Genomic DNA, 27550 nt, shown 5'->3' on the forward strand with positions numbered 1-27550 from the left:
CGACAGCTTTCTCTCTGGGGTAATGCAGTCTCTGACATGTTGATACAGAGCAGCCAGCGGTAGCTTCAGTTACACTAAATTTAAACAAGACAGATGCCATACATAGTTGCTCATGCCTCGCCCCAGGAAATAAACGTCTCATTCATCACACAAGGTGCTAGGAATCTCTTAAATCAGTAGGGTTGGGGGTCACCCACGTGGTGATCTTACTCTACATGTTGACTTCACATATGACTGATGTTTGACCTCCATTTTCATAGAGATATTATTGCCTTGAGATTAAAAACTGTCACTAACTGAACAAAATACTTGACTTCCTCAGGACTAATAACAACTTTGTTTGACCAAAAAGCTTAAAATAGAAATTAAATATTCAAATATTAAATTATGTCCTAAATAAAAAATCTCAGGCAAAAGAGAAATTAACATAGTAAAGGTGAAAAAATGCAAACAAAAACTAACTGGCAAAATTAGCTGATGAACATTTAAGCTCAGATGAAACCTTTTTCTCCAAGTTAACCAAAAAATGCAATGCCTCCTTCAGTTATCCAGAGAAGCTTAAATATTATTTCTAACAAATATCATGACACTTTTTATTGTGATGACACCTGTTTGAGTGACTTTTAGTCTAGACAAATACACACACTCAAAACACACCTGGGCAGAGTCTGGGAGTGCCGGCACACACTCACCTGACATTGTGGCACACAGCATTCTTCCACTTCTCTCCTCCTTAAGATCGCAAAGTGTTTGAGCAGTAAAAAGTTGAAGGCTGGAGGGACAAGAGGGGTTCTCTTGCTCTAAGTATGGACGAGTCACTAGAACCTGCCGCCTGCCCTCTGCCACTCTCTTTGGGAGCTCAAAATAGTCCACCATGAGAGCGATGTAATTTCAGTCTTTCAGTCTTTCCCACGACAAGGACTGAAAGGATCGTGCTCTTGGTTCACAGAAGCTCAGCAATGACAACAACACAGATAAGGGCAAAAAAGCTGTCTTCACTAGCTGCTCCCAATCTGATCATTTCATTAGGATAAAGATATGACTTGACATATCGTCACATTTAAGCATGACACGCACAATCTTACAGGTACGAAACATGTCACAGCCCATTAACAGAACAAACCTGACTAATCAAAGTGGCTGTGGTGAAGGCTGGTATCTGGAGATTTCATTAGCCTAGTTCAGTCTCTCTGATGTCACTGGTGGTCTCTTTCATATCCTGAGAAAGCAGCGAGAGGCTTTAGTTGTCCTGGTGGCAGGTCTACTATTCTGTGTGCTGGTATGTCAACTACCAGCAAACCACAAAAAAAAACTTCTTTTAATGTGTAAGATAAGAAAACACACAGAAAAACAGCCAGAACATGTGGAATACAAAAAAAAGAAACAAAGAAAAGCTTTACGCAAAGTAAACGAGTCACAAAACTGCTGTTCGTGATCAGCAGCAGCTAGAGAGTGTGTGCCCCTCTCTCCTTTCATTTCATCCAGCCATCTGAAGCCCACATGGCATGTCTGGGCAGACAGCCAGACACCTCCACAGTGGATCTACTACTCTGCCACCCATAAAGGGCACTTCTTCCCTCTGCCTCAGATCACCTCTAACACCCAATGAGGCCACCACATAATCATGACCTACATAACCCAATACTCAATACAATTTTTCTCAATCACCTCACACGACACACTTAACCACAAAAAGGGTAAGCGGTACTTTTTTAAAAAATTTGAGTGAATACTTTAACATACTATAAGATGGGTGGTTTTTATTCTTATACATGAAAAAATATCAACAATATTATCTAACTACTGACATGCTTACTTTATTAGATACTATCGATAAAGTATGTTTTAAGTAATTCTGTGAAACCATCAAATGCAAATCTCTTATATGGCCACTTTCAATTATTTCACAATGGCATTTAGTTTTAGGATACAAAGGAAAAAGTTCTATAACTGACAGGCTGAAAAAATGTCATCTTATTTACCAAGAGACTTATGTCAATCAAATGTGGAGCAATTCTGATACATCTGAGCATTTCTATTACTGCCAAAAAACAGATGGCTGTTAAAATTTTGCCAAAGATTTATACTAAATCACACTGGGCACTGTGTGATTTTCTTTTTGTGTTAGGCACTTTTCTGGTAGCTAACTTGACAGTTAAGTAAACAAGAGAAAAACAATCTTTCTGCTACATTCATCTTCTTTTAAAGGCTCAAGACTCACTTAAAGCAGAAGAAATTGAGACGTGGTTAAAAATCCTCAGTACAAATTATATTTGAGCCATTTGTGACCAACAAATGCTTTTATCAAAGAGTGAAAATCCATCTATCTATACATCAGTTTCCTTCTGCTAATCAAGAGGCACAGTACACCCTGGACAGCACACCAATCTGTCGCATAGCACAGTGAGAAACAATGTTGGTATTGACTTAGAAGCTTGAGAAACACGTTGGTTAGTTAATTAGTTAATTTTCTTAACTATGGCGATTTAATTAAAGTCTTGACAATCAAAAGACGTGAGATAATAATTGTGTGATGTACTCATTTTCAAGGGCAGCTGAAGGCTCCATAAAAGGATCTTACAAACCAGTAGTTGACGTCTTGATGGTTACATCCATCTTTGAACTACAGTTGTGGGCAGGAGTTTGCATACAATTATCATGAGGTTAACGCCATGATAGTTTAACCGAATCATTGTACAGCAATGATTCTGAGTTCAAAAAACAAGATACACAAGTTTGCACATGGTGCACAAAGTTTGAATCTATTTTGGACTTTCTCTAACCCACTCAAGCTTAAATATAGATATACAATTATAAAATCACTTAAATGTTTTCTTAAGTGGTGCCAAAGGTTCTGTGATGTCTTTTAAGTTATTTTAGTGATCATGATCGAGTAGTTTCAACTGATATATATATATATATATATATATATATATATATATATATATATATATATATATATATATATATATATATATATATATATATATATATACATACATATACACATATATATACATACATACATATATATATATATTTTTTTTTTTTTTTTTTTTTTGCCAGCATAAAAAGGATTTGTTTAAAAACACTCACTCGGTTAACAGGTACGAAGAACAGAGTATAAGAACTAAGGAGACTGGTAGATTTACACAAGATGAGAAGTTCTCTTGGAGGCATTTCCAAGCAACTGCAGATTCCAAGATCAGTTCAAACAACTGTACGCAAGTTCAAGTTATTCGGATGTGTCACCACCACTTTGGCAAGGTTTGGAAGAAGACCCAAACTGTCACCCTCGAGAACTGTCATGAGCTGGAAACTGCAGGAACAGCAGCAGTCCCCATGGATTCAGAGGGTACCAAACAAGAAAAAAAAGTCCCTACTCCAAAATTGATGCCCTCAAGGTCAACTGAAATTTGCTGCCCATAAGCAACATGCTTTCTGGAGAAAGATTTATGGTCAGCTGAGACAAAGTTTGATGTATTTGGCCACAATGCCAAGACATATGTTTGGTGGAGTAAATGAGAAACCTCTCTCTCTCTGTCTCTCATATATATACCCACATACACAAGATCTTATATCTTATACATATAAGATAAAATGATTGCCTAATTTTAAAATAATATAATATCATTTTAAAATATAAATATTTTTGCATTACTAAATTATTGCATTACCATTTTATTATTTGTTATTAATTAACACTTTTAACTAATTTTTTAGCAAATATTTAAGCACTGATATTTAGCCCGTATGAACCATTTTATTAATTCTGCAAAATTAAATGAATAGTTTATTAGTTAAATACCAAACCAAAGAAATTGTTTTAAAATAGTTTTGTAGTTTATTGTCTTTATTGTAAAGCACAGTGAAGATAGGAAATCGAGAGGAAGCGAGAAGTAAATATCCAGCCCTCCAACATCAAACTGATGACTCAGCAGCTAAAGGCATTTTTTGCCCATGTGCACCCAACCCTTGCCATACGTTTGTCCCCAGACAATACCTTTCATAATCTTTTTTTTTTAATGAAAGCATTTGTGTATTTGTTTTCTTCACAAATAAAATACTTGTTTAGCCTCTATTACAAAGCAAGACTCTCAATCTCTAGTTAAGCTGCTTCACGAAGGGAATTGTTCTTTTCGTTAGCCGCATGTAATCGGGGAAAACCCTTACAGCAAGTGTGCCCAATGCCTTTGAATAGAACAGTGGAATATTTCACCTCAAAGAAATGACAGTTTCCTGAGCAACAAGAAAACAGAGAGAGCAGGAGACTGACACTTAAACAAGCAGACAAAAAGGAGCAGAACAATAAAAAAGATAGATGGAGAGGTGTGGTAAACATTACCACACGATTACATCGAATTTTAATCATATTCACATACATACAAGCAAGCAAACAAGTTAGGCTGAAAGTTACGTACACATTTGCAGGTCAGCTTCATGTATGAATAAGATAAAAATTGCGATGCTCAGATTTGTCAGAAACCTGAACATCTTTGGTTCACAGCCTATTATGCAGCTGCTAAAACATATATAGAAAATATGATGCTATTGCTTTATTTTTATTATGGAAACCTTTACCACTCCTATTTAAAACGCTTAGATAAAAGATTTGAAGAATTAACTGTAGAATCACAAGTGACGAGTAACAATATAATATTTGCACCAATGGTTCCTTGAGTTTTTATAAAAACAAGCCCCAACTTGAGCTTTGGCTTGCAAGTGTGCAACTCCCTGTTACTGTGGCAGAGTGATACAGTTATACACTCGAGTTATTAATTTGGACAAGCACCCCTCCTTACACCCTCCCCCCCCCCCCCCTCCCAACCCCATTTTTGGCCAAATCATACAGTCCAGACCAGATTAAAACCACTTGCACAGTGGTGCTTTTATTCCTACGCTTATTCCAAATGCAGTTTTTCCCCTCACACCATCTCCAAATCGAACTCCCCCCATTTTTCCCCACAAATCAAAGGAAAAATGTATTTAAGACTGCACGAGCCAAACCCTCATGGACTCACTACTTTGCCCAAGTTTCAGGCTGAACTCAAATGTGCAAGCACAACAGAAAAACCTGAAAAAACATAAATTAGCAGATTTATAGCCATCTCATAACCTTATTACATCACTTGCTCTACCTTTAAACCTCCATTTTATATGTAAATGTCCTTTTATTAACCATATAAGTAATCCATACTCAAAACTACATCAGCATGTGTCACTACACAAGTGCCAAAGCACTTTTTAGCAATATCAGATAACTGCAAATGCCACATTTGTTGGTATGTGTTTTGCTTTTTAGTTTATTTGATATTTTATTCTTCTCAAGCTATTGTAATTATTTAAAAATCCACAAATCGGGAGTTCTTTCTGTTCAGCATTGGTAAAAACATTATTCTCTCTTGGCTAGTGGTGTGACACCCTCTTGCCATTTTCCCGCTGCCAGCGGATCCTTGAAATCTTTTCTGGTACTTTGCTGCCTCAACCAAAAACAACCAAATATACAAATGGAAAAATCTGCTCTTCTGAATTCCATTAGATTACAGAAAACAACTACAGAGGGGCACAAAATGAAAACATGCAATAATCAGGCAATTTATTGTCTCAGTACATTTAGTATATTCCCATTTTACTTGTGACCTGTATATCTTAATATTTAGCAAATTTTGCAAGATAGTTATCAACTACTATGCACTACTTCAAAGCAAAAAAATTCTCTGCTGATAGAAATCAAAGGTAGCTTGTCAGGTTTATTTCCTCTTTTTTAAGGCAATAATAATACAATAATACAAGTTGTACTACTAGATAATAAGCTTTTCAGTTGACCCATGAGTAATATATACCTAAAAGTTTAAATTAATCAAAAATGTCTGTCCCACCAGAAACAAATTCATTCCATGTACAATTATTTTCATTATTTTCTACTGCTAATCAATACAATTATGATCATATGTAATTTATTACTAATGAACAAGGCCACTGCATGAGCTATTTAGTTCACCGCTTCTCTATGGGATATTTATGTCCAAGAAAGTTGGATGAAAGGAAAAAAAAAAAAAAGGTGTCCTCCAAGATTTGTGCTTTTTGTTAGGCATTACCTTTGCAAGCAGCAGTAAGAGAAAGAGAGTGAGGTTTTTGTTTATATTCAAATCCAAAGAATGCACTGGACACACCTGAGATCACAAGACTATTGTTTTTAACTTTCTTTTTTACCTTGCCCTGGATGTAAAAAAAAAAAACACATGAGGAAAAAGAGGATTTTAAGAAAATGTCCTTAAATACTATCACCATGAAGCATCAATTTAAAAAAAAAAAGATCCAACATTTGTGACAACAACAACAGCTGTGATGTATGACCACAAACAGCAAACTAATTGATACACCATGAGTGTGAAAATTTCCCCGAAGCTTCGTCTTGCAACCTGTTAAACATGTGACTTTCACATATTTAAATTTGCATGTATTAGCTAGGGGCTTGTTTCAAAATATTTTTACTCCCAGAGACCCAGTATGGAATCACGTTTGTACCAAACAGGAAAACATAAGTAGTCTCCATGCCATGAGGTGATAAACGGTCCAAACAAAGTTCTTCCTGGAATTTGTCAAGTTACAAAGCTGAGGGCCACCTCATCTCTGTGTATGCCCTGTCTGCAAAAATTTATCTGCAAAGGTAGTGTTTGTATTGACTAAAGTTTGTCCCAAACTGAAACTGAAAATAAATTTTAAAATATTAAAGAAATTATTTTCACAATTTCTTCATAATTTATTTGTAAATTACAAATCTGTATAAGTTTCAAATAATTACTTTAGGTCTTTGAACCACACTAAGTGGACAACATAACGTCTTTGCACTTTGTATTTGAAATTTTTAATTACTGATAATGCATGTGACTAAATAACAATAATAACAACAATAATAATAAAAAGTATTTCATAATAATTGTTTGCATCAAAGCAAGATGCAGTCAGTTATTTTTCTGGATAAGCTTGCACTTCCTTCTCATTTTATCTGTAAACAATGAGTTAATAAAAGTTTTGACAACATTACCATGTGCTACTTTTGTGGATATGTACCTAGTGACATTCAAGGTGTATGACTCTCTCAGTTATACTTCACTTAAAACATAGGAACTAAGCCATAAGGCTCCCCCAGCCACCCCAGATTTCAGAGGCGGTTAACAGTTCACAGACTGTCTGTTGCAAAAAGAAAATGTAGGAGACATTTGCAAGTTCAAACTTTCGCTGTTAAATCAACCAAGGGCAATAAGAGCACTCCTGCTAACCTGCTATGTTAGCATGACAAGCTAATGACAGCTGGTGGTGTGTGTACGAGCTTGGTATAGAAAAGGCATGTAATATTTGAAAAGCTCCATTTGAGAGAGAAAAAACATTACAGATTGTATGGTATGAGGCTGCAGCTGAAAGACGGCGGGGTAACTGAAAGTAGCAGTAGATACTGACTAACTTATGTTACACGACAAGTGCCTTAAGTTTACTACTAGTATAAAACATACCACTGGGAACAGTGGAAACCCACTGACCTGCAGGGCCTAACGGTTGTTGCTGCCCTTCCTCTCCGAATATCAGTCTGAAGTCCAGCTCCTCATTCCCGGGGCAGTTTGCAGTAGTCATCGGGTTTGACAGCTCGGGTTTTACCCCGCCACTCGACCGTCGACCGCTGGAGCAATTTACGCTATATCCTAAAGTGTCACAACATTTACCGACTGCCACGGCGGACGCCAAACTTCAACTTTTTGTTCATTGAATTCGCGAGCTTTCTTCCCCCCCACCCCCTCCTTCGTCTGACAAATCCAAAAAAAAAATGCAGGTCGCTGGTCTCCTCTTCCTCCCCGGCAGTTAACGAGTGCAATTCTGGCTTCAACTTCAGAGAAAGTCGGCTGCCCCCCTCCGTCTCTACTCGTCTCACTACTTCTCTCTGTCTCCCGACCTTTCGTCAGCGGCAAAGAAGCGCTTCCCCGCGGTTAATGTTCGGTGTGGAACCGATGAACTGTCACAATAAAGTCGCCGTTCATCTACCGTTCTCTCTGTTTCCCTCTCTCTCCTCCTATCTGTTCTTGTATCTCTCCACGGAGGTCCTATCCCAACTTTTACTAACCCCGCGTGACAAGGCAGTTCCAGCGGTGACGTCAGCAGACACAACACAACACAGGGCACGCGCACGCAAGCACACACATACACACATCTCCTTGGCTGCTATAAGCCCATAGCAGCCCAATAAATAGTTATGAAATTACTAACCTGTTTGAAATACCGAAAATATATTGCCATTTTTAATTTATTTTTCTATTTTGTTTACACGTTTATTCATAATTTAACAGTTCTCTTTGCTCTTTGTTTTTGGTGAGATCTACTTATACATGTGCTGCCTTTTAAAAGGTGCTATGTAAAAAAAAATGGGTAGTTGGAGTAAATTAAAGCTCCAGCCCACTCGTTTTATGATCTGTAATGCGTGTGCTTAATTGTTGTCAATATTCATTTTCATGGGAGTCGTTCATCATTATTTTCTTTGCCTTCTAAAACCAAATATACAAGCTGATGCTTGATGATATGCACATAACAGTGGAGAGATTTATCTAAAATTCAAAAATATTTACATTTTCGAACATGCACAAATTTGAAGCGGAATGTACTGTCCCTACTGACCTTGTAACAACTGGGTCTTGCAGCCACTTTGCTCTTTTTAATTGGTCCTTCAGTCTCTTCCAACCACTACCCATTACATTACATCAATTGCACCTGCCCCCAGCCCTCCCTCTTTGTGTGGTTCTAATCCAAGCCAGGATGGGTAAGTAAGTATAATGACATCCTGCACTTTTTACCTTTAGATCCCTCGAGCCTGTCAGTACTGAAGCCCATTAATTTCTAATCAGCCAATTTAAGCTTGTGAATGGGCTATACAAAGAGGCAGACAACTTGATCGCTGCTTGTGCTGTGATTTTGCCTGTAGATGGTGCTGACTGAATAGCAACTCTAACACAGATTTTTTGTTTGTTTGTTTGTTTGTTTCCGGAAGCTGTTTTATTCTATCCCCTTATCTACAGAGCCAAGAGAAGTGTTTCTCACTGGTATTTCCCAGCCTTTTCGATGGCTCTAACTGTTCATTTGGACACTGCTTTGCTCTTGGTGGGACTTGGTGGATTTTCATACTGTAGCACTGTAATAAGAATGCATCAAAAGAAAAGTGGTTGAAAAGGCAAGCATGGCCACTCAAACAGAAATTATTTAGATAGGTGTTTTGTTAATGTGCATCCAAATGAATGGTTTTGCTTAATGACTTAATGTCTCATTTAGTATTTAAATCACAATGTAATTCTGACTCTTTCTCACTAAAGACGAGGTAAGAGTAGATCTGCGGCTAGAATAAAGCAATAGTAAATCCATCTTTATATGGGCTGCTCCATTACCTTTAACCCTTGTGCTCTAACCCATCAATCTTTTCAGGATAATCTTTATTGGGTAAGTCACACAGAGGTTGGCATACTCTAAAACCTTAACGGGCTGCTGCTTTGATGATATTTCTGGTATTTATATTAGCATTTAGGTATTTCCTGCTTTCACCCTTCTAGAAATATTTGTGCAAACCAGTTATACACAAATCTTTTTCATCTCTTGATAAAATAGGCAACAGTGGGGCATATTCGCATCTGCATTGTCACCCCTCCTACACACACACACACACACACACACACACACACACACACACACACACACACATCTGCAGCTGATCAAGAAATTACTGCAAGTTTTTAATGTTTCACCAAAGGTTTTTGCAACACTGATAAGCATAGATATAAAGCACTTTTTTATTGCATGCATTACTGTTAGGGCACTTTTTATGATCAAGTTGCACTAAAGAGTAAATAAGACAATACATTATTGTTTGTGAGAGAAAAAAATCAAGATGGACATTCCTGAAATCTAAGCAGTTGCAAGGGCAAAAAAGAGTCTTTATATTTAAAAAAAAAAACTGCTTCAGCAGCAGAACTTTTTGCTATAATTCGCCCCATCCTTCTGCATATGCAGCAGTCAACACCGTCTTATTTTTCTGACACAGACACACATATACCTATGCAAGAAGCATGTGGGCGTTCAGACAAGCACTCAGTTCTCAAATGCATCTGAAAACATCAATATCACATTTCCTGTGGTCTTTATTTCCAAGCAAAAGCACAAAATTCAACCCTTTTCTTATTATTTGACATTTTATGAAGCGTTGTCTGTAGGCAGGTGTTCTACTTAGTTTTCTACATCTGGAGGATTACAGAGTCCTCCAGAGTTCCAAATATACATTTTAAAATGTTTTTCTAAATCTTTTCACCTATTAATGTCATGCCACTTTTGCAAAGTACTTGTTAAATTATACAAATGCACAGAAAGAGAACAAATACCTGTCTCTCATAGATGCATATTGACTTAAATAAAATTACCGTAAAACTATGCCACATTCTTGTAAGTAAATTGCATTATAGATTACATTATGCATAGAAGTCACCATATGAATCTTAAGGCTTTTTCAAACTTTATCTTATCGCCTTACCACTGAAAAGAGGAACCAAGCATATTTAAAACAAACACCACATATCGTTGTTGCAGCAGTTTGTTTAGAATGATTTTTAGTAGCAGGGTTAAGAAAACAACCTGCCTTAAAAATGTAAATTAAAATTATAGTTGTATCTGACTCAATTACAAATACAACTAGGGCACTGGCTATAAAACAGAATGAGGAAGGAATGAAAAAAAGGCTTTGGCTGAAATTGATCCATGTGTATATTAGTATAATAATATTGTAGTTATAAATTATAGAATTATTATATTATCATGTTGCAATTATATAACTTGAATGAACTTTCTCCTGTGCAGAAGTCATGTCTCCAGACCCACCCGTCTCTAATTCAGGTTACCTGCATCTCTTATCGTCGCAGATGACCTTTGAAGGGAGAAGATAAAGAAAACAAATTGTGTAGGAGGCTGTAGATGTGGTTTGTGATATTATGTTCTTGTAAAGAAAGTTATGAAGGAAAAAAAAGCAGCATCTGCCCCCACACTGGTCCTGTTTCAGAGGTGTCATTCTTTCAAGGATTGGAGTTTGCACACACTGCAGAAATGCAATGCAGCACCATGGCAGCATGTGCAATGTTCACAAAATGTCAGTGAATATCAAACTGTGTGCAACTCCGTATCTGCATGTCAGCTGATAAGATTTTAAAAGCTCATGATAATGAAAGTAGTAAAAGAGAAATAAGAAACTATCTATGCTGTCAAATGTCTGAATGCAGTTAATTCTGTGTGCAAATTATACCTTTATTTTTTGTGGGGTAGATTTACAGACTAGCAGCAATATTTACCATGCAGAAAAGGTGTCTGTGTGATGCATATAGTTTACAAAACGAACAGTAATGCAGACACATTATGCTTTTGTTTGTATATGTCTATGTGAAAGAAATGGACAGACTTGAAAAACAGTGCAAGCCTTTACTGACATTTCTCCGATTAGGATTTTGGTTGGTGTGAAATCTACCTTGAAGTTGTATACTGCCCTCTTTTGGTCAATCTCTGGAACTGAATGTTGATGTCTAATACTTGAATAATTCAACAAACACGGATTGGTCATAAAGCCTTGTATGAATAGGGGACTCACACTATTTAAAATTTGCCCTGCAGTGTTATGCTTAATTAAATAAATTCACATGAAGTAGTACATAGACTAATACATCGTCAACTCAGCTCTTTCCTACTTTGGGTACAGCACACAGGGATTCCTACTGCCAGAGCATTTGTTTGGCCAATATGTGACAGAGTCTCTAATACTGAAAGAGTGTGTGATGTTCTGAAGCTACACTAAATCAATGAATCAATGAATGAGCTGATTCGTTCAGCACATGCTGAGGGTAGCTGATACACAATCAATGCTAGATCTGACAGCAGCACTGATGCAGACAGCTGATTTTTTTTTCACCCCTGATGTATAAATACCTTTGTCCTTTGCATAAAATAATATGCTGTGTGGGAAGATACAAAGTCCCTTATCAAAACACAGTCATAAGAGTATTTCCATTAAACAACTGAAGAGAGGCAGAGTAAAATGGCAGTAAAGCTGCTTGTTCCCCCTGTTTGGACCCTCTCTAGATGCATGCCTATGGAGATTAGTCTCCTTTTTTATAAGCTTGCACACCAGTGTTGAAGCAACAATGAATTATCCCCCTCAAGGAACTGGGCACCAGCAGGATCTACAACAGTCATACCTCTTGTGATGATATTGACAATTAAAATGTTGGAGCAAAAGCCCAACAAGAACACATCGCAGCCACGTTTTAGGTAAAAGGTTAGGCTCTAATGATTTCATTAAATTTGTGTTTAAAATCTTAAAGGAATCAGTAAATTACAACATAATCTTGGCCTCTTTTGGGTTCAGTAACGCAAACCAAAGGTGTTATTAGGTGTGTCTGTTCAACTGTCAACATGGTAGTTGATGACAGATGTTCTGGTCTGAGTACTTCAGAAAAATGCTGATTTACTGTGATTTTTCCCCACACAGCTATCTCTGAAGTTTACAGAGAATGGTGGAAAAAAGAGAAAATATCCAGTGAGTGTCAGTGAAAATGCCTTGTTGATGCCAGAGGAAAATTGCCAGACTGCTTTGAGGTAGGCAATAGTAACCTCCAATAATCAGCTGTTACAATGCAGATATGAAGAAGAACATCTCTGAGCACACAACAGTCTTGTCAAATCCTGATGTAGATGGCCTTCAGCAGCAGAAGACCATACCAAATGCCACACACAGGGAAAACTGGACCATAGAAAATTGGATTTATTGGTTTGATGATGTTGCTAACCATGTCCACTCTTTTATGATCACAGTGTGCCCATCTAGCAGGATAGGGTTTCTATGTCCCACAGGTCAGATCCTCTCAAACTAGTTGCTTGAACATGACAGTGAGTTCACTGTACTCAGATCTCAGTCCAGTAGAGGACCACTGTGATTTGGTGGAACAGGAGATTCCCATCATGGATATGCAAATGACACTGCAGCAGCTGCATAGAGCTATCATGTCAATAAGAACCAACAGGCCAAAAGTTTCAACCACCTTGTTTAAGCTGTGCCATAAAATTAATTAAAGCCATTCTGAAGGCAAAAGCAGGCCCCACCCAGTGGTATCTTATGCATGTGTCATTGTACTGTTCTTTCTGTATGTTCTTGTTCAGCATGTAATTTTTTGTGTTGCATAATTGTAGGATTTTGTTTCTTACCGTGCCTAAGGTTATAAATGGTTTGATGCATGACATCAGTCTTGCTACATACTTGTCCTTCCACAAATAACCCATACCTTTTCTTGTCTTTTTCTTATAATGTAATGGTGGAAAAGTCAGGGGCGATCGTGGCTCAAGAGTTGGGTGTTCATCTTGTAATCGGAAGGTTGCCGGTTCGAGCCCCGGCTCGGACAGTCTCGGTCGTTGTGTCCTTGGGCAAGACACTTCACCTACCGCCTACTGGTATTGGCCAGAGGGGCCGATGCTGCAATATGGCAGCCTCGCCTCTGTCAGTCTGCCCCAGGGCAGCTGTGGCTACAACTGTAGCTTGCCTTCACCAGTGTATGAATGTGAGAGTGAATGAATAGTGGAATTGTAAAGCGCTTTGAGGGCCCTGAAAAACGCTATGTAAATGCAATCCATTATTATTATTGGATGTTGTCCAAAATAAAGACAATGTTGGGTAACACCTCCCACCCACTCCATGACATGCTGGTCAGTCACAGGAGCACGTTCAGTGAGAGACTGAGATTACCGAAAAGCACCACTGAACGACACAGGAAATCTTTCCTGCCTGTGGCCATCTCCCTGTACAACGCATCCACTTAACACACTGTTTACTGCTACAACTACACGTTTCTTTTTCAGCTATTTATTAATAAGTGACTTTATATGTATATATTCTTAGTTAGCGTATTGTCTGTCTTGTTAATGTTTGTTTATAATGGAGCACTGTAACAAAAAAATAATTTCCCCCAGGGATCAATAAAGTATTCTGATTCTGATTATTATAATTAATGTAGTGCTAAGGCTACAACTTCTACAAATGGTATTTGTTGTTTGGTGAAGGGGATTGAGGAGAACTCAAAGTCAAAGTCATGTGGACTGTTATTGACAGTCACTGCTGAGTCAATGACAGTGTGCTTTCTCACCCTAGAGTAATCTATTACAGTTTCTTACATTACCATATACAGCAGGCTGTGCTGAATGCCCAAGCCAGGCAACAGATGAATGAGTTACCATTGTAACAGCCCTATGATGAATACAACTTCAAAGTGGATGCACTAATCAGGTAGAATTCTTTTCTTGGGACCCTCGATTGACTTTGTTTAATAAATGTATTCTTTTATAATGCCAGTGTGTATCTTTAAATATAATCATACCTTTAAAAATTCATTATGTTTTCTTTCCGCTCTTGCCAATTATCTCACCCTTCCTTTTTCTTCTGCATAACCAGTTCTTGGTGATTAAAGGCCAGAGCCTATTCTAGGAAGGATACACGCCAGACAGGCTGTCTGTCACAGGGCTAACACGGAGAAAGAGACAAGCTTATGGCTATCCTGAATTACAAGTTAACCTAACTCACGTGTGTCTTTGAAAGGCTGGATTACCCTGATAGAAGGCGAACGACCATAGGGGGAAACTGCAGACTCCAGACAGAGAGGCCCAGCCATTGTTTTTAAACCCAGCACCTTTTTCCTCTGAGACAACAGTGCAAACCACCACCCCACCGACTGCAAACGTTCACATTACACAAGTAGATATGATAAATATAAAATGTTTAAAAAAAAAAAATAGTGATGGCATGTTAATATAGGACGTGTAATATTATAATAAATAGTAATAACTCTCTCGTAAGCTACATTTCTGTCTTTTTGGTTAAAATTTAGCTCAAACAACAAAACACACGAGTTGAATCGGGATTCGGCTTTTCTGTACACCTCGTCACGCCACGCCCACTGACATCATCAGCACTCGCCGGGAAAGCATGGCGACATGACTGTCTAGTATATAAATTTCTGCGCCTTTTGGACCTTTATATTGTCTTTTGTGGAATTACAGTGAATTTAATGGGCTTTATTTCCAATTTTTTTATGGTTCAGTTTTGTTGCTTTTTCTCGTCAGCCGACCGTTGGACACTTGCGAGCCGGTTAAGTATTTAAAATGCAGGCTGTGAAGGTCGCCCATCTGGCTTTGGTAGCGTCCAGAGCTCTCGGATCAAGAAGATTGTGTTGCAGTGAGCTTTTTAAAGCGTCGGCTTGGCTTCGATCTCTCGGTCAGAGTCGCTTCTGTCAGACTGGAGCAGAGACCGCGGTCATTCGTGTTCCCCGGTACCTGCAGAGACGCATTGAAAACGTGAAGGAAATTCGAAGCAAAAGCAAGATCAACACCATCAAAGCTGGAAAACTCCTCATCCAGAGCAAGAACCCAGCTCTGAACCAGTCTGCCGGATACATCCTGGGAAAATTCGAGCAGCCTTCTCTTTGCTCTAAAGGATGGAAACATAACAAATCATTCGGTGACTATTTCAGCATCAACAACGTCAGGGCTGTTGCACCTTACGTTGCTGAAAACGGGAATGAGGACGCTGAACAGAAACCGCTAGCCACTTTTAATAATCTCCACATCTGCAAGGAGCTGGTGGAGACTTTAGAGACTCTCAGTATTAAACATCCCACCACTGTGCAGCTGCAGACCATCCCCAAAGTCATGAGAGGTCACAATGTACTCTGTGCTGCTGAGACTGGCAGTGGGAAGACGCTGAGTTATCTCCTACCTGTTATTCACAGACTGCAGGCTGATAGGGAGTCTGAAAGTTACTCTGAGAGTGCACACAAGATATGCACTGTGGTTCTTGTGCCTTCAAGAGAGCTGGCAGAGCAAGTGGCAGCTGTGTCCAGGACTCTGTGTGTGCCATTTGGTTTCGTTACAAGGACCATTGGAGGAGGACGAGGTGTGGGACACATCAAGACAGTCTTCAGGAGGGATCATCCGGATATTTTAGTGGCTACGCCAGGTGCTCTGGTCAAGGCCCTGCGGAGGCGTTGTCTGGATTTGAGTGAGCTGGGGTTCTTTGTGGTTGATGAGGCTGACACAATGTTCGACCCCAGCTTTTCTGACATGCTGGAGAACATCCTGCTCCACGTCAACGTTGCTAGTGATCCCAAGGAAACACGTGGCCTGGGTCACAAAGCACAGCTCCTCGTGGTTGGGGCAACCTTCCCAGGCGGTGTGGGCGACGTGCTCAGCAAGGTGACAGATCTTGGAAAAATAGTTATTATTAGGAGCAAGATGCTGCACTTTCTTATGCCCCATGTTAAACAGACATTCCTGAAGGTAAAAGGTGCCGACAAGATCCTAGAGCTCCACCAAGCTCTGAAGCTGCTGCAGCAAGACAGAGGTGGAGGCGCAGTTCTGGTGTTCTGCAACAAGTCTTCCACCGTCAACTGGGTTGGATACTCGCTTGAAGAGATGGGGGTAAAGCATGCACGTCTCCAAGGGGAGATGCCTGCTGCTGTGCGTGCAGGAATCTTCCATTCCTTCCAGAAGGGCAACGTAGACGTGCTGATATGCACGGACATTGCCTCACGTGGCCTGGACACATCCAGAGTGCGCTTGGTGGTCAACTACGACTTCCCAGAATCCCACACGGACTATATCCACCGAGCAGGCAGAGTAGGGAGAGCAGGTGGTGTAGAGGATGGGGAGGTGCTCAGCTTTGTCACCCATCCCTGGGATGTGGAGCTGGTGCAGAAGATTGAGACAGCTGCACGCAGGAGATTGAGCTTGCCAGGCATGGAGTCCGACATACATGAACCAAAGCCCATAATGTTAAATGAAATGGAGTAGATGGTTTTTGTGTGTTTGTGATTTAAATGCAAAACATGGAACAGAATAGATTTTAAGGAATGGTTATTTGAAACTAAACTGCAGTCAGAACCTATAAAGCTCACGTTTAAGAATGATTTGTGTGTGCTTCACATCTAAATGTATTTTTCTGCCATGTACAAAATCTTGTCAACACCTTTATCTTTTGATTAAAGATGTTCTGCTTGTACAGATACAACATTTGTTGGGTATATTTCTGTTAACTGATGCAGTTTGTTTTTTTTCCAAAATGATTTCACCTCAAAGTAAAACCTAATAGCATATTCCTCCTGTGCAGTTGCATTTACTAACATGAAGAAGCATAAAAGATTATTGGCTGTCCAAGTCTGGATTGGAAAGCGTCTAATTTTTGAATCTATGTTCAATCTTTCTTTAGGAGCAGCAACAGTTTTGATAGGTTTGTCACGAATCTTATGTTGCAGACTTAAACCTCCTCAAAACATCTAAAAAACCAAAACTTTTAGTTATTACCTCATAAAAAGTTTTAAAATCTGTAAGAGCATTAAATTGCAGTTAGTGTTGCCCTCGTTTATGTATTGCATGTATTCTGCCACAAGGTGGCGGCATTTGGCTGATATTGGTTTGTAGAGGGTTTAAAGGTGATTACATGTGCAGGGGAAGGATTTATGCATTTCTTTATTTTGCTTTCTGCTCATTGCAATTAACTCGGCACAGTGTAAATAGCATATTATGTGCCCACCTAGTAGTTTGTGTGCTGTGGCTCCCTGCATGTTGTTTTGTGGTATAGATGTAGCTCATCAAACTAAAGCAGTAATCAAAGTGTTACAGCCGAATAGCTCTTATTGTGGTAGGTCTGCAGTACTTGAAAGGATTTCCCCCTCCTCTTTCATGTCTATGAGTACTTGTTGAAAGCAAAATGAAAAATTGCAGGCTTTTATTTTGTAATGCTCATTAATGTGCCTGGTGATTTAAGCTGAAGTCGTTGTGGAAGTATTGAGATTACAGGGGCAGACGGACCTCAGCGTGAGGCAGACAGAGTTAACGGCACTGAGGGTATCAAGGGGCTTCCATGAGAATGTTTGGTATTTAGCTGTAGTTGTCCTGCTCCAGCTGGGGTCGACATCTTTGAGCTTTTCCCCCCACGTAGGTTCACATTTCACCCCAGTTTGCCCTGACAACAAGAACCCGATATCCACTTACAACATGTGGAACAACTGCTGCCGATCCCTCAACTTATATTCTTGTTCAGTTTTAACCAGAGTGGCCCCTGTAAAGTAAAACACCTAAATACTGTGTAGAGTTTCCTTTATTTGTCTCGCTCCCACATAGTTTGCTGGGTCCCATTTCCCAAATGGCTTAAATCAGTGGTTTAAATCCATCATTTAAATCATGGAGCACATAGAGCTCCATTTGACCACTTTGATTAAGTGGGTTGAACTGGTATAACATAATAACACACATAACTGATTGTTTTTACATTATTTCCCAGTTCTAAAGCCGCTAAGCAGTTCAGTTGGTTATTAAAAAGAAACTTACTGGCTCAGCTCCTCACTTTAGTGGCGTGGCAGGCTGTGGGTGATGTGAATGTCAGTAAGAAGGCTGACAAACATTGATGATTCAGAACTGTGGCCTGGATGAAATTAGCAGTTCAGACATCCACTTTCATGACGTTGACTTAATACATAGTTCTTCATTTATTACTATTGTGACATATGTGCAGCTGTCTTCTGGGGCTTTGGGGGAACTTCACTGAGTTTAAGACAATAACTCAGTCAAGGTCAAAGGGACTGTGTGTATATAACCTGAGAGGTGATGGAGACAGTCTAAGATGCATTCTAGAAAATGTGCCAGTCCTATAAGCTCAAGCTCAATTTATTCTATCTGCTGATTTTCAGTTCAGTGTTCAGTCAAAAAAAAGTTTTTTTTTTTTTAGTGTTTCCTGATTTGGAAATTTGGCTCATATTGTGCAGTTTTGTACATCAGTATCAACATCTGCATATTTGTCTGCTGGAGAGAGAAAGTTTCTCTCAGTCACTGGTGTATGAACATGTTTTTGTGACCCTACAAGTGGTTTAGAGATCTTTTGCTGTCCACTATACTGCTTAGTCACTCAGATATTTCCATTTTTTCAGTGTGGGAAGAAGCAGTAGCATTAAATATGAGAATTATCAACTAGGTACATTTCCTTCTGTGTTATAAAATCAAAGCTGAATATTTTTTCCCAAGCCCTGGACTTTCAAAATATTTGAGCAGGTGGTGATTTTTGCGTGTCTTTTTTCTTCTTCTTTTCTTTTCTTTTTAGTTTCTGGTTTTAGCACATCAATGCTCGTCTGTTACTAAAAAGAAGAAGAAAAAAACAGGAAGAAAAAGAACAGTGTGAAACTAACACTACATCACCGAACCCGATCCATTTTGTAGTTTAACTGGGTACAGATATGACCAAACGGACTACAAAACGCTTGGGCCATTAATAATGACGCATTTCCTTTTTGCCCCACCGTAGGATTATCCCCCCGTCCCCTCCCCTCCCCATTTACGCACACACATACACACGGTACCTCTGCTGCTCACACACTGTTGGCCACTTGGAAATTTCCCCTCAACGCGCAGGATATTTTAGTGCTGAGGAGCGGGGCTGCCGGCTAATGTGCATCTTCTCAGGGCTGACTTGCCTGAAATGCCCCAGCATTTGAAGGTAGGTTTACACCCCCCCGTAATCGGTTTAATCTGGTGACCATCTCCCCCCCTGGCAGCAGCAGATCTGCCTGACCTCTCCGACCAAGCTTTTTAATCAAACTGCATGCTGTGTGTGAGCGTGAGAGTCCCAGCCCCTCTCTCTGCTCTGTGACTGCGCTGCATTTTTTTGAATGGATCTGCGGTCTTTCAGTCGCCGTGATGCTCATTTGAATTAACGAAACTTGTGGGGGTCTCTAATTGCTGACTTTTGTGGTTGCATCGCGTCTTTTTTTTGCTTTTTCTTTCTTGGGCGACTTGTACAGACCACATGGTTGCAGCAGGGGGTCGCCCGGTGAGTTTGGTTTTCTGTCTCTTATCTTTCCGTTTTCCCTTCTTTTGGCCTTTGAAGCCGCAGGATCGAGCGTGCGGTGAGTGCGGAGTCTAAAGAGTTCACGGAGCGGCTGGTATCCTAACTTGCATTGCACTGGCCGGAGAAAACCAACCTCCGCCATGTTTCCATGTCAGTCAAGCTGCCTCTCGTACGAGCAGGCAATTGTTTCCAACTTTTTAAATCATCGTTTTTCACGCGCTTGCGTCGGAAACGCACGCGTTAAAGGCTGCAACCTGTACGAAGCCAGTTACAATCGCCCAATATCACATGGCTTGCAGGAGGAGGGGAGCACCTATGTTTGAGCTGTAGGCGTTATTGCCACCTTTTATCCGTGGCTGAGTGCACGTGATTGCCATTCTTCTGGCTAACCTGTGATGGAAAATGCGAACCGCGACATCTTGGAGTAATGTATGGCTCCACCACTGCAGCAGGTTGTATGGACTAAATGGTGAGGATGAGTGGCTCAGCTGCCACACCCCTTCATAGAAAGACGAGGCTGGTTATGTTTTTACACTGATCACATGTTGTTGTTATTATTAGTATAGCAGGGAATTTGGTGATGTCTCCAAATGTCTCCTCTTGTTTGGCGTGGGACTGAGCTGGGAGATCACCTGTGTGTGTGTATGCTAAGTTTGTGTGTGAGGAATACGCACACACACCTCCTTTGGATCCCCCCACACTTCCCTTGAATTCCTCCACCCCCAAAAGCTGCCCAGACCTTGGCTTGTCAGAAGAAGACACATGACCTTATTGGCTGCAGGCTTGAGCGTGTGTGTAGTGCCTCGGGAGAATGCTCTCCTGTGACTGTTCTTTTAGGTATGTTGAACATGAGTCTGAGCGTTGAGATCCGGCTGACAGTAGGACAGCGTACCCCGTGGGGAATGCTCGGCAGATATCGGATATGTTTGCCCAGAAATCTATAGTTAATAAAGAGGCTTCAGCAAAAGAGAATGTCATCGCTCCACCTCAAGTTGCCCTTTGTTAAAATCTGTCCTTTCAAAATGGCAGCTCTCGTCTAATGAGCCCAGCTTCTGTTTTCTCGTGCTTATCATTTATTCTTCTGTACATCTCTGAAAATGTCATTCTCCCGAGCCCCCGTACCTAGCTGTTACTATCTGCCGTCGCCGCTGCTTGGTATGCAGCTCTGGCACCGGCGACGACACCGATCATTTATTAAACTGGCCAAACTCACTCTGGCTTCCTTGACATAAAAGCAGCAATCAACAGCGTTTTCATTACATTAGCAACCGTGCTGACCTTTTGGAGAGTGTGTTTATGCATCCATTAGACTGTTAGTAGTTTTTCAAAGCGGAGTCCTGCACAAAACCCTTTTTTAATTTTTCTTTCCTTCTGTTTTTTTCCCCCCAGTGTAACTGTTCAGTTATTTGGTGCTGAAGTCAATGGAGATGGAGTGAGAATTGCAGAGATGTTCTTGATAAAGTATTTCAATCTGCATTTCAAAGTATCACACTTTTTTTAAAAAATTTATTTATTTTATTTTAAAGATTTCTCACATTAATAAATGCTGTATGTATAGGTTTAGCAGAAGTTTACAGCTGGAAGATTGCATGGAGTGTGATTATCATTTAGCTTGTCGATATCTGTTGGGGATTTTAACTTTCAATGGAAATGTGCTCCTGGCTTCAAGTCCAATCTGTGGGGTTACTCATCAGCTGCACATGGCTAGTTTATTGATTTTTCTCATTGTTCTGCATGAAATCAGGCCTCTGCTGTCACCTCTGACCACAGAGAGGAAGTAATGAGCAAACTGTAATGACACTTTAATGACACTGATAATGCAGCGGATTAGTTTGCGGTTGCCATGCTCAGTCAGATATTTCTGCTGTGCTCTGTTGGCAGGGGGAAAAGGAACATACAGAAAGTGTTATTTTCATGGTCAGGGTCAGCAGTGTTGTTGTGTACAGCAAGCAAGTTCAAGTTTTCTATTGAGATTTTCTTTGAGAGACTGCAAGAAGGGGAAAAAACACTCTGCTTGTGAACTGTTTACCCTTTAAAAAAGTATTTTATGCAAAAGCTGCAAAGTGAACAGACTATTTGTAATGCAGGTGGAGGGAAAACAGTGAAAGTTGTGCAACGAAAGCTACATTCATCAAACGTAATACAGCTTAGGTTCAAAATTCTGAAGCAGCAGCTATCCCTTGATGCTCGTTCCAGAGTCGCTCTGAGGTAAACCAGCTCTGGTTGCTTTTAATGCTGCACTGACCTCGTGAAGCTCTGTCTCTACTCTTCGTTTGTTTCCCAGGGCAGCTCCCAGCTGGTCACCTGGAATTAATTTTGTTGTTTTTTTGTTTTTTTTAACGTGGCTCTCAGGGCCTGAAACAAATGTTTGGAGCTGGTTGCCAGATTGGTAACTAAGAATCGCTGTTTGGCTGAGAAAGCTGGCAAAGATAATTGGTGTAGTTTAAACTGTTTGAGTGACAATGTTCTTGTGTGGGTATGCAATTATAGATGATCATTGTATGAATTACTTGTCAGGGTGAAAAGGGGAGTGATGACCTCAAGCATGCCTAATCACATTTGCAGTTTGACTCATGTCACATTGATGCTGTTGATTTGTTTAACGATGACATTAAAGCTTTTACTCCTGAGCATGCACTGAGCAAGCTTAGTCAGAATAGTCTCATCTACGTTCAGCGTTCGTACTTGGATACACGGCGCCTGCTTGCCCTTGTTTAGGGATGTCTTGTTGGGCTATTTTACATCACCTGTTCCTCTCTTTTGCTACTTTGTTAGTTCAGCCTCTGAACAACTAGACTAGCAGACTTGTTTTATCAGTCGTGAATGGTTGATGGTCTAACTTTCCGTCGCTTAAATCAGGTTTTTGTTTGACTTCAGCATGTCAGTATGTGTGGTGGGTCTCTTTGGTGAAACTAACATTTTGACATTTATCTTTGTCCTTTATGTTCTTCAGCCTCAGTGATGGAAAAAAGCATAGCTGTAACTTTGGATTCAGCTAATGAATCTTTTCAATCCATGGGTGCAAACGTGCTCTTAAATATAATCCTTGAGATTTATTGAAAAAGAGTGTTTTGTTTTTGTTAAGCAAAAGCTATTCAGTGGTTTATACTCCCTACATACCTTTCTTTGAAGCTCTTTGCACTGTTACTGGTGGAGTCCAACATTCCTGCCTTGTATTCTAACAACCTGTGTATGCATAACTGCAGTGTGAGTTTGCATGGCTGCTCTGTAAGCAAATAAATCAGTTCTTCTGCTGTGTTTATGACAAATTAAATACTCGAGGAGCGCTTGCAGCCCACATTAAACCCCACCTGATGCTGCTGTGTAAATCAAAGTGTTAAATCAGATAGGCCTGACCCAGTGACAAGATTTACAACTTTAATGTTTCATGTCAGCTCACAGAGTTCATCTGAAAAGGCTCTGTAGGGCCATTTTCATGGAGGCAAGAGCTTCAACATGGCCGTATGGCTGACCTGCACACAGTAGAGGCAGAAGTGTCTGTTCCATTGTTATATTTCTTGTTCTGCGGTTCTGGATACAACTGCAGAATTCCCTCTATGTATAATAATTATATAATAATTTTCAGTTCAATTTAAATCAGTTTTTTTTTATGTGCTAAATAACAACAGCCGCCACCTTAAGGCGCTTTATATTTTAAAATAATGAACCCAAAATAATAAATAAATATAATTTTATTTATATAGCACCTTTCTAGACAGAATCACAAAGTGCTGCACATAAGATAACGAGTCATAAATTTTCTTTTTTTTTTTTTTGAAAAAAAAGAAAAAAAAGAAAAGACAGAGCTGTAGCAGATCAGAGGTGTAGGCTGGTGCCAGTCCGTGCACAGCTCTGTAAGTCAAGACCAGGATCTTAAAATGGACTCTAAATTCAACAGGAAGCAGTGGAGATGAGATAGCAACGGTGTCACATGTGAATACTTAGAGGATTTTGTCAAAAGCCTAGCTGCAGACGATCCAGAGAACCTTTGCTTAGACACATAAACAGCGAGTTACAATAGTCCAAGCACGAGGAAATAAATGCATGTATAGCAATCTCCAGTTCAGAGCGAGATAAAATCTGGCTTAGCTTAGCCACATTTCTTAAATGATAAAAACAAGACCGAACCAGAGATTTCACATGACCATCCAATGTGAGGCTACATCCACACGTACCCGGGTATTTTTGAAAACGCAGATTTTTCTATGCGTTTGCACCTTTCGTCCACACGTAAACGGCGTTTTTGGTCACTGAAAACGAAGATTTTTAAAAACTCCGGCCAGGGTGGATGTTTTTGAAAACTCCGTTTTTGTATTTACGTGTGGACGAGGAAAACGGAGAAAACGCAGCGTCAAAGATGTGCGCCTTTTTTTTTTTTTTGACGTCACAGTGTGCGCCACGTTATTGTTTCGGTGAAATTAATTTCTACAATACTGTTACTTCTACTCTCTGCGGTGTTTAAATGCTTACATATACACACAGTTACTGTCCCTCCACACATACGACTCGGTTCTGCTTCTATGCCCCAGTTTTGTTTACTTTTTCCCACCGAGGCTTCTAGACTTCTGATTGGCCAACATTTCTACACGGTTAGGAATATATCACCACCTGTTGCTTTGGCATGTTCCTAGCAGCGTTTTCCTTCATATCTGCGTTTACGTGTGGACAGGATTATTTTTTTTAAAACGAAAACGGAAAATCTCCGTGGAATGTAAGCGTTTTGGGCCGTATCAATCAGGATGCACAACTCTGTGAAAACGACTGAAAACGCTAGTGTAGACGCGTTTTCACTGTTTTCAAATCTACCCGGGCTAGTGTGGACGTAGCCCGAGAGAGGACCAAGAGCTTTCACTATCTGCGATAAAAATCTGCCAGGAGCACATACGAGGACTTCGGTTTGCCCCTCGTTGAGTTGGAGGAAATTTTCAGCCATCCAACGTTCTAACAACCTGTGTTAGAACCGAGAAAACCTCAACAATCAGACAATCAGCAATTACTTGGCAACAGTGCGAAGGAAAAACTCCTTTTTTAACAGGAATAAACCTCTAGCAGAACCAGGGTCAGGGATGCACATGACCGATCAGGGTGAGAGGAGGAAGGCAGGACACTGTGGATGATTAAATGCAGAGTGGTGTATGAACATCACTGTTCAGTGGGAAACCCCCAGTAGCCTAGTCCTGCTGCAGAGTAACCTGGGTAGGATTCAGGGTCACCTGGTCCAGCCCTAACTATATGCTTTAGCAAACAGTAAAGTTTGAAGCCTAATCTTAAAAATATAGAGAGAGTCTGTCTCCATAATCCAAACTAGGAGCCATCCTATAAACCACATGTAAGCCAGCATTCTGAGAGCAAAGTGCTTTGTTGGGGTGATGTGGTACTATGTAGTCTTTAAGATAAGACGGGCCTGACTATTCAAGACCTTGTATGTGAGGAGAAGGAGTTTGATTCTGGATTTAACAGGGAGAGGCAGAAAGATTAAAATACAAAGGGTTCTTTCTTTCAAACTTCAGTTTGTACAATTAAATGTCTCACATGCTGGGAAGAAAAAAAACTATGAATATTTTGGTGTTCTTTATGCCAGGATCTGACTGGAGACATTTTAATGAGTGTCTGGCCCAGTTCAAGTTAACAAAATCAGAGAATTTTACAGTTTGTTGTGCCCAACCTAGGCATGCATGGCCTTAAATGCAAGAGTGAAATCACAAGATTCCCATCAGAGATGCTCCCTGTGCCTGCCTTCTTCTCATGTGCACTTTTTGGATAGTGTCAGATAGAGAAACGATTGGATAACTTTCGATTATCCTTCATTTATGAGGTAAGAACTGGCAGCAAGTGATTGGCTCATAACATATCGAAGTCTCAGTGCCAGGCTTTTTAATTCTTTAAAATGTCTGTGAAGAAAAAAAAAGAATATTGTATTGCGACATTAAAAAATGAACAGTGTAAAGATTAATGCCCAGATATTAAAGAATACTACCAGTTGAACAAGCAAACAAGTGCACTGATTGTGATGTGTAACTTTAGGATGATGGTTACAGTTGGATGGATGCAGCAGAGGCTGCCTTCTTGGCACATCGTATCTACTTTCTGTTTTTTCCCACCTCCCACTGAGTTCTCGTTTGCCTGCCTCCCACTCACTTCACCATCCCATGTAGATTGCATCACAAATAGAAGCCAGTACCGTGACTGCCCACTGGTAACATGAAGAGCTATTTCTGCACAACTAGCCTTTCCTAATTGATTAGTTTTAAATACTCAGCATGACTCAAGGGCAGGACATGTTCACTGTGTGTGCGCGCCGAGGGGGTGGTGGTTTCTGTTTTGTCTAAAATTAAACATGAAGTATGTTTTAGGAGGAGCAAGCAGTCTGTCTGAGCAACTGTTGCCCTGCAGCAGGCTCCGTATGTGGCTCTGTACATTCTTTGATACGAGGCGGACGACCCTCAGTCTGGTTTAAAAATACAAAATTTTGGTCATGCCTTGCAGTTTGGAGCAGCGGTAGCCAGTATGGTTGTCATAGAGACGAGAGATGGAAACTCATGCTGCTTACTACGACAACAGGGTTTTAAACTGGAACAAATGAGTGCTATTGTGCCCAGAAATACATTTATATTTTGTCCCGAATCATACTTTCTAGCATTAAAGCATCTAATGTGGGCTTTTAACACAGGATATTCTTATTTGGCAACAGAGGAGCTGAGAATTTACTGTCCTGCCAAATTGATTTGTCAAATGTTCCACACCTGAAAGAACAGAGCTTCCAACCTCGACGCAGCAGTTATCTATCTCTGTCAAAACTAGAGATGGTCGATCCTTCAGCTGGAACACAGACGTTCTTATGCTGTCTGACAATCGCTTTCATAAATTCAGGAAATAATACCGTGTTGAATATGATGTAGCGCTCTCAAGGTGAAGTGTGGCGAAGTAATCCTGTTTCAGTTTAATACTTTGAAATGAACACCAGTCATTGCTGAATTCCAGTGCTGTTTTTTTGCTTTAAGTGCTTGTGATGGGGCTGTGTTGCAAGCTTTTGGATTATAATAATGAACTTTGGTTTTAGTGTGCATCTATTATGTTAATGAGCGCGAATGGTTGTTTGTCTCTGTGTGTTAGCCCTGCGACTGGACGGATGGATGTTTTTATCTCTTTATAAACCTATTTGTGCTGGCCTCCGCAATAGTCCCAGGTTTCCATGTGGTGCTTCGGGAAAATAACTTGCCTGCCCCAGGGTAGCTGTTCTGCTTGTAATCTAAACTCACTATGATGAAACACATGTCCTTTTAAGCTACATAAACATCTGTAAGACAGATCAGTGTTTCTTGGAACAAATCCAGGTTCTCTTTAAAACATCAGCTTGCAGTTTCAGGGCTTTTGGACAAAGTCAACCATCATCTCAATTTTTGGATGAAAGAGTATCTGCTCCGAAATGTGTTTCAGGTTACAGCTGAGCTCTTCAGCTATTACTGGACTGCATCTCTGGCAGAAATCCATGCTGCCGTAGTTGCCACCTCGAGGCTCATGCCTCTTAGTCACCAGGGCAGAAATGAAACCTAATCAGGTGTGTGGTACTCCTAGTTCACTGCAAACAGTGTAGATTGGCTGTTT

General features: G+C 40.1%; 3 protein-coding genes across 4 annotated transcripts in view; 2 read left to right on the forward strand and 1 right to left on the reverse strand.

Moving 5' to 3' along the window:
* Positions 1-8139, reverse strand: part of nfatc3a (nuclear factor of activated T cells 3a) — a 59015-nt gene extending 50876 nt beyond the window's left edge. Inside the window, exon 1 of the mRNA XM_026172020.2 lies at positions 7542-8139. Coding sequence (XP_026027805.1) covers positions 7542-7632 — 91 coding nt within the window. The 5' untranslated portion in view covers positions 7633-8139. The remainder of the gene's footprint in view (positions 1-7541) is intronic.
* A 6588-nt stretch (positions 8140-14727) lies between these two features.
* ddx28 (DEAD (Asp-Glu-Ala-Asp) box polypeptide 28) lies at positions 14728-17113 on the forward strand. Its single transcript, XM_026169555.2, has one exon. It carries the CDS (start codon positions 15214-15216, stop codon positions 16897-16899), a length of 1686 nt encoding a protein of 561 aa, XP_026025340.2. The 5' UTR covers positions 14728-15213; the 3' UTR covers positions 16900-17113.
* A 2321-nt stretch (positions 17114-19434) lies between these two features.
* The window catches only part of tln2a (talin 2a), a 102383-nt gene continuing 94267 nt past the window's right edge, over positions 19435-27550 (forward strand). The window contains exon 1 of one of the 2 annotated variants that reach the window (XM_026172046.2): positions 19435-19594. The gene's annotated coding sequence lies outside the window, so the exon portion shown is untranslated. Of the gene's footprint in view, positions 19595-19704; positions 19928-27550 lie in introns of those variants that run through there. The other variant, XM_080299909.1, reaches the window with a different exon arrangement.

Source organism: Astatotilapia calliptera, chromosome 1 (assembly GCF_964374335.1).
Source record: "Astatotilapia calliptera chromosome 1, fAstCal68.1, whole genome shotgun sequence".
NCBI lineage: Eukaryota > Metazoa > Chordata > Actinopteri > Cichliformes > Cichlidae > Astatotilapia > Astatotilapia calliptera.

What these genes read in the sequence shown, in the direction of transcription:
- ddx28 (XM_026169555.2), top strand. Translation starts at nt 15,214, where the DNA reads ATGCAGGCTGTGAAGGTCGCCCATCTGGCTTTGGTAGCGTCCAGAGCT.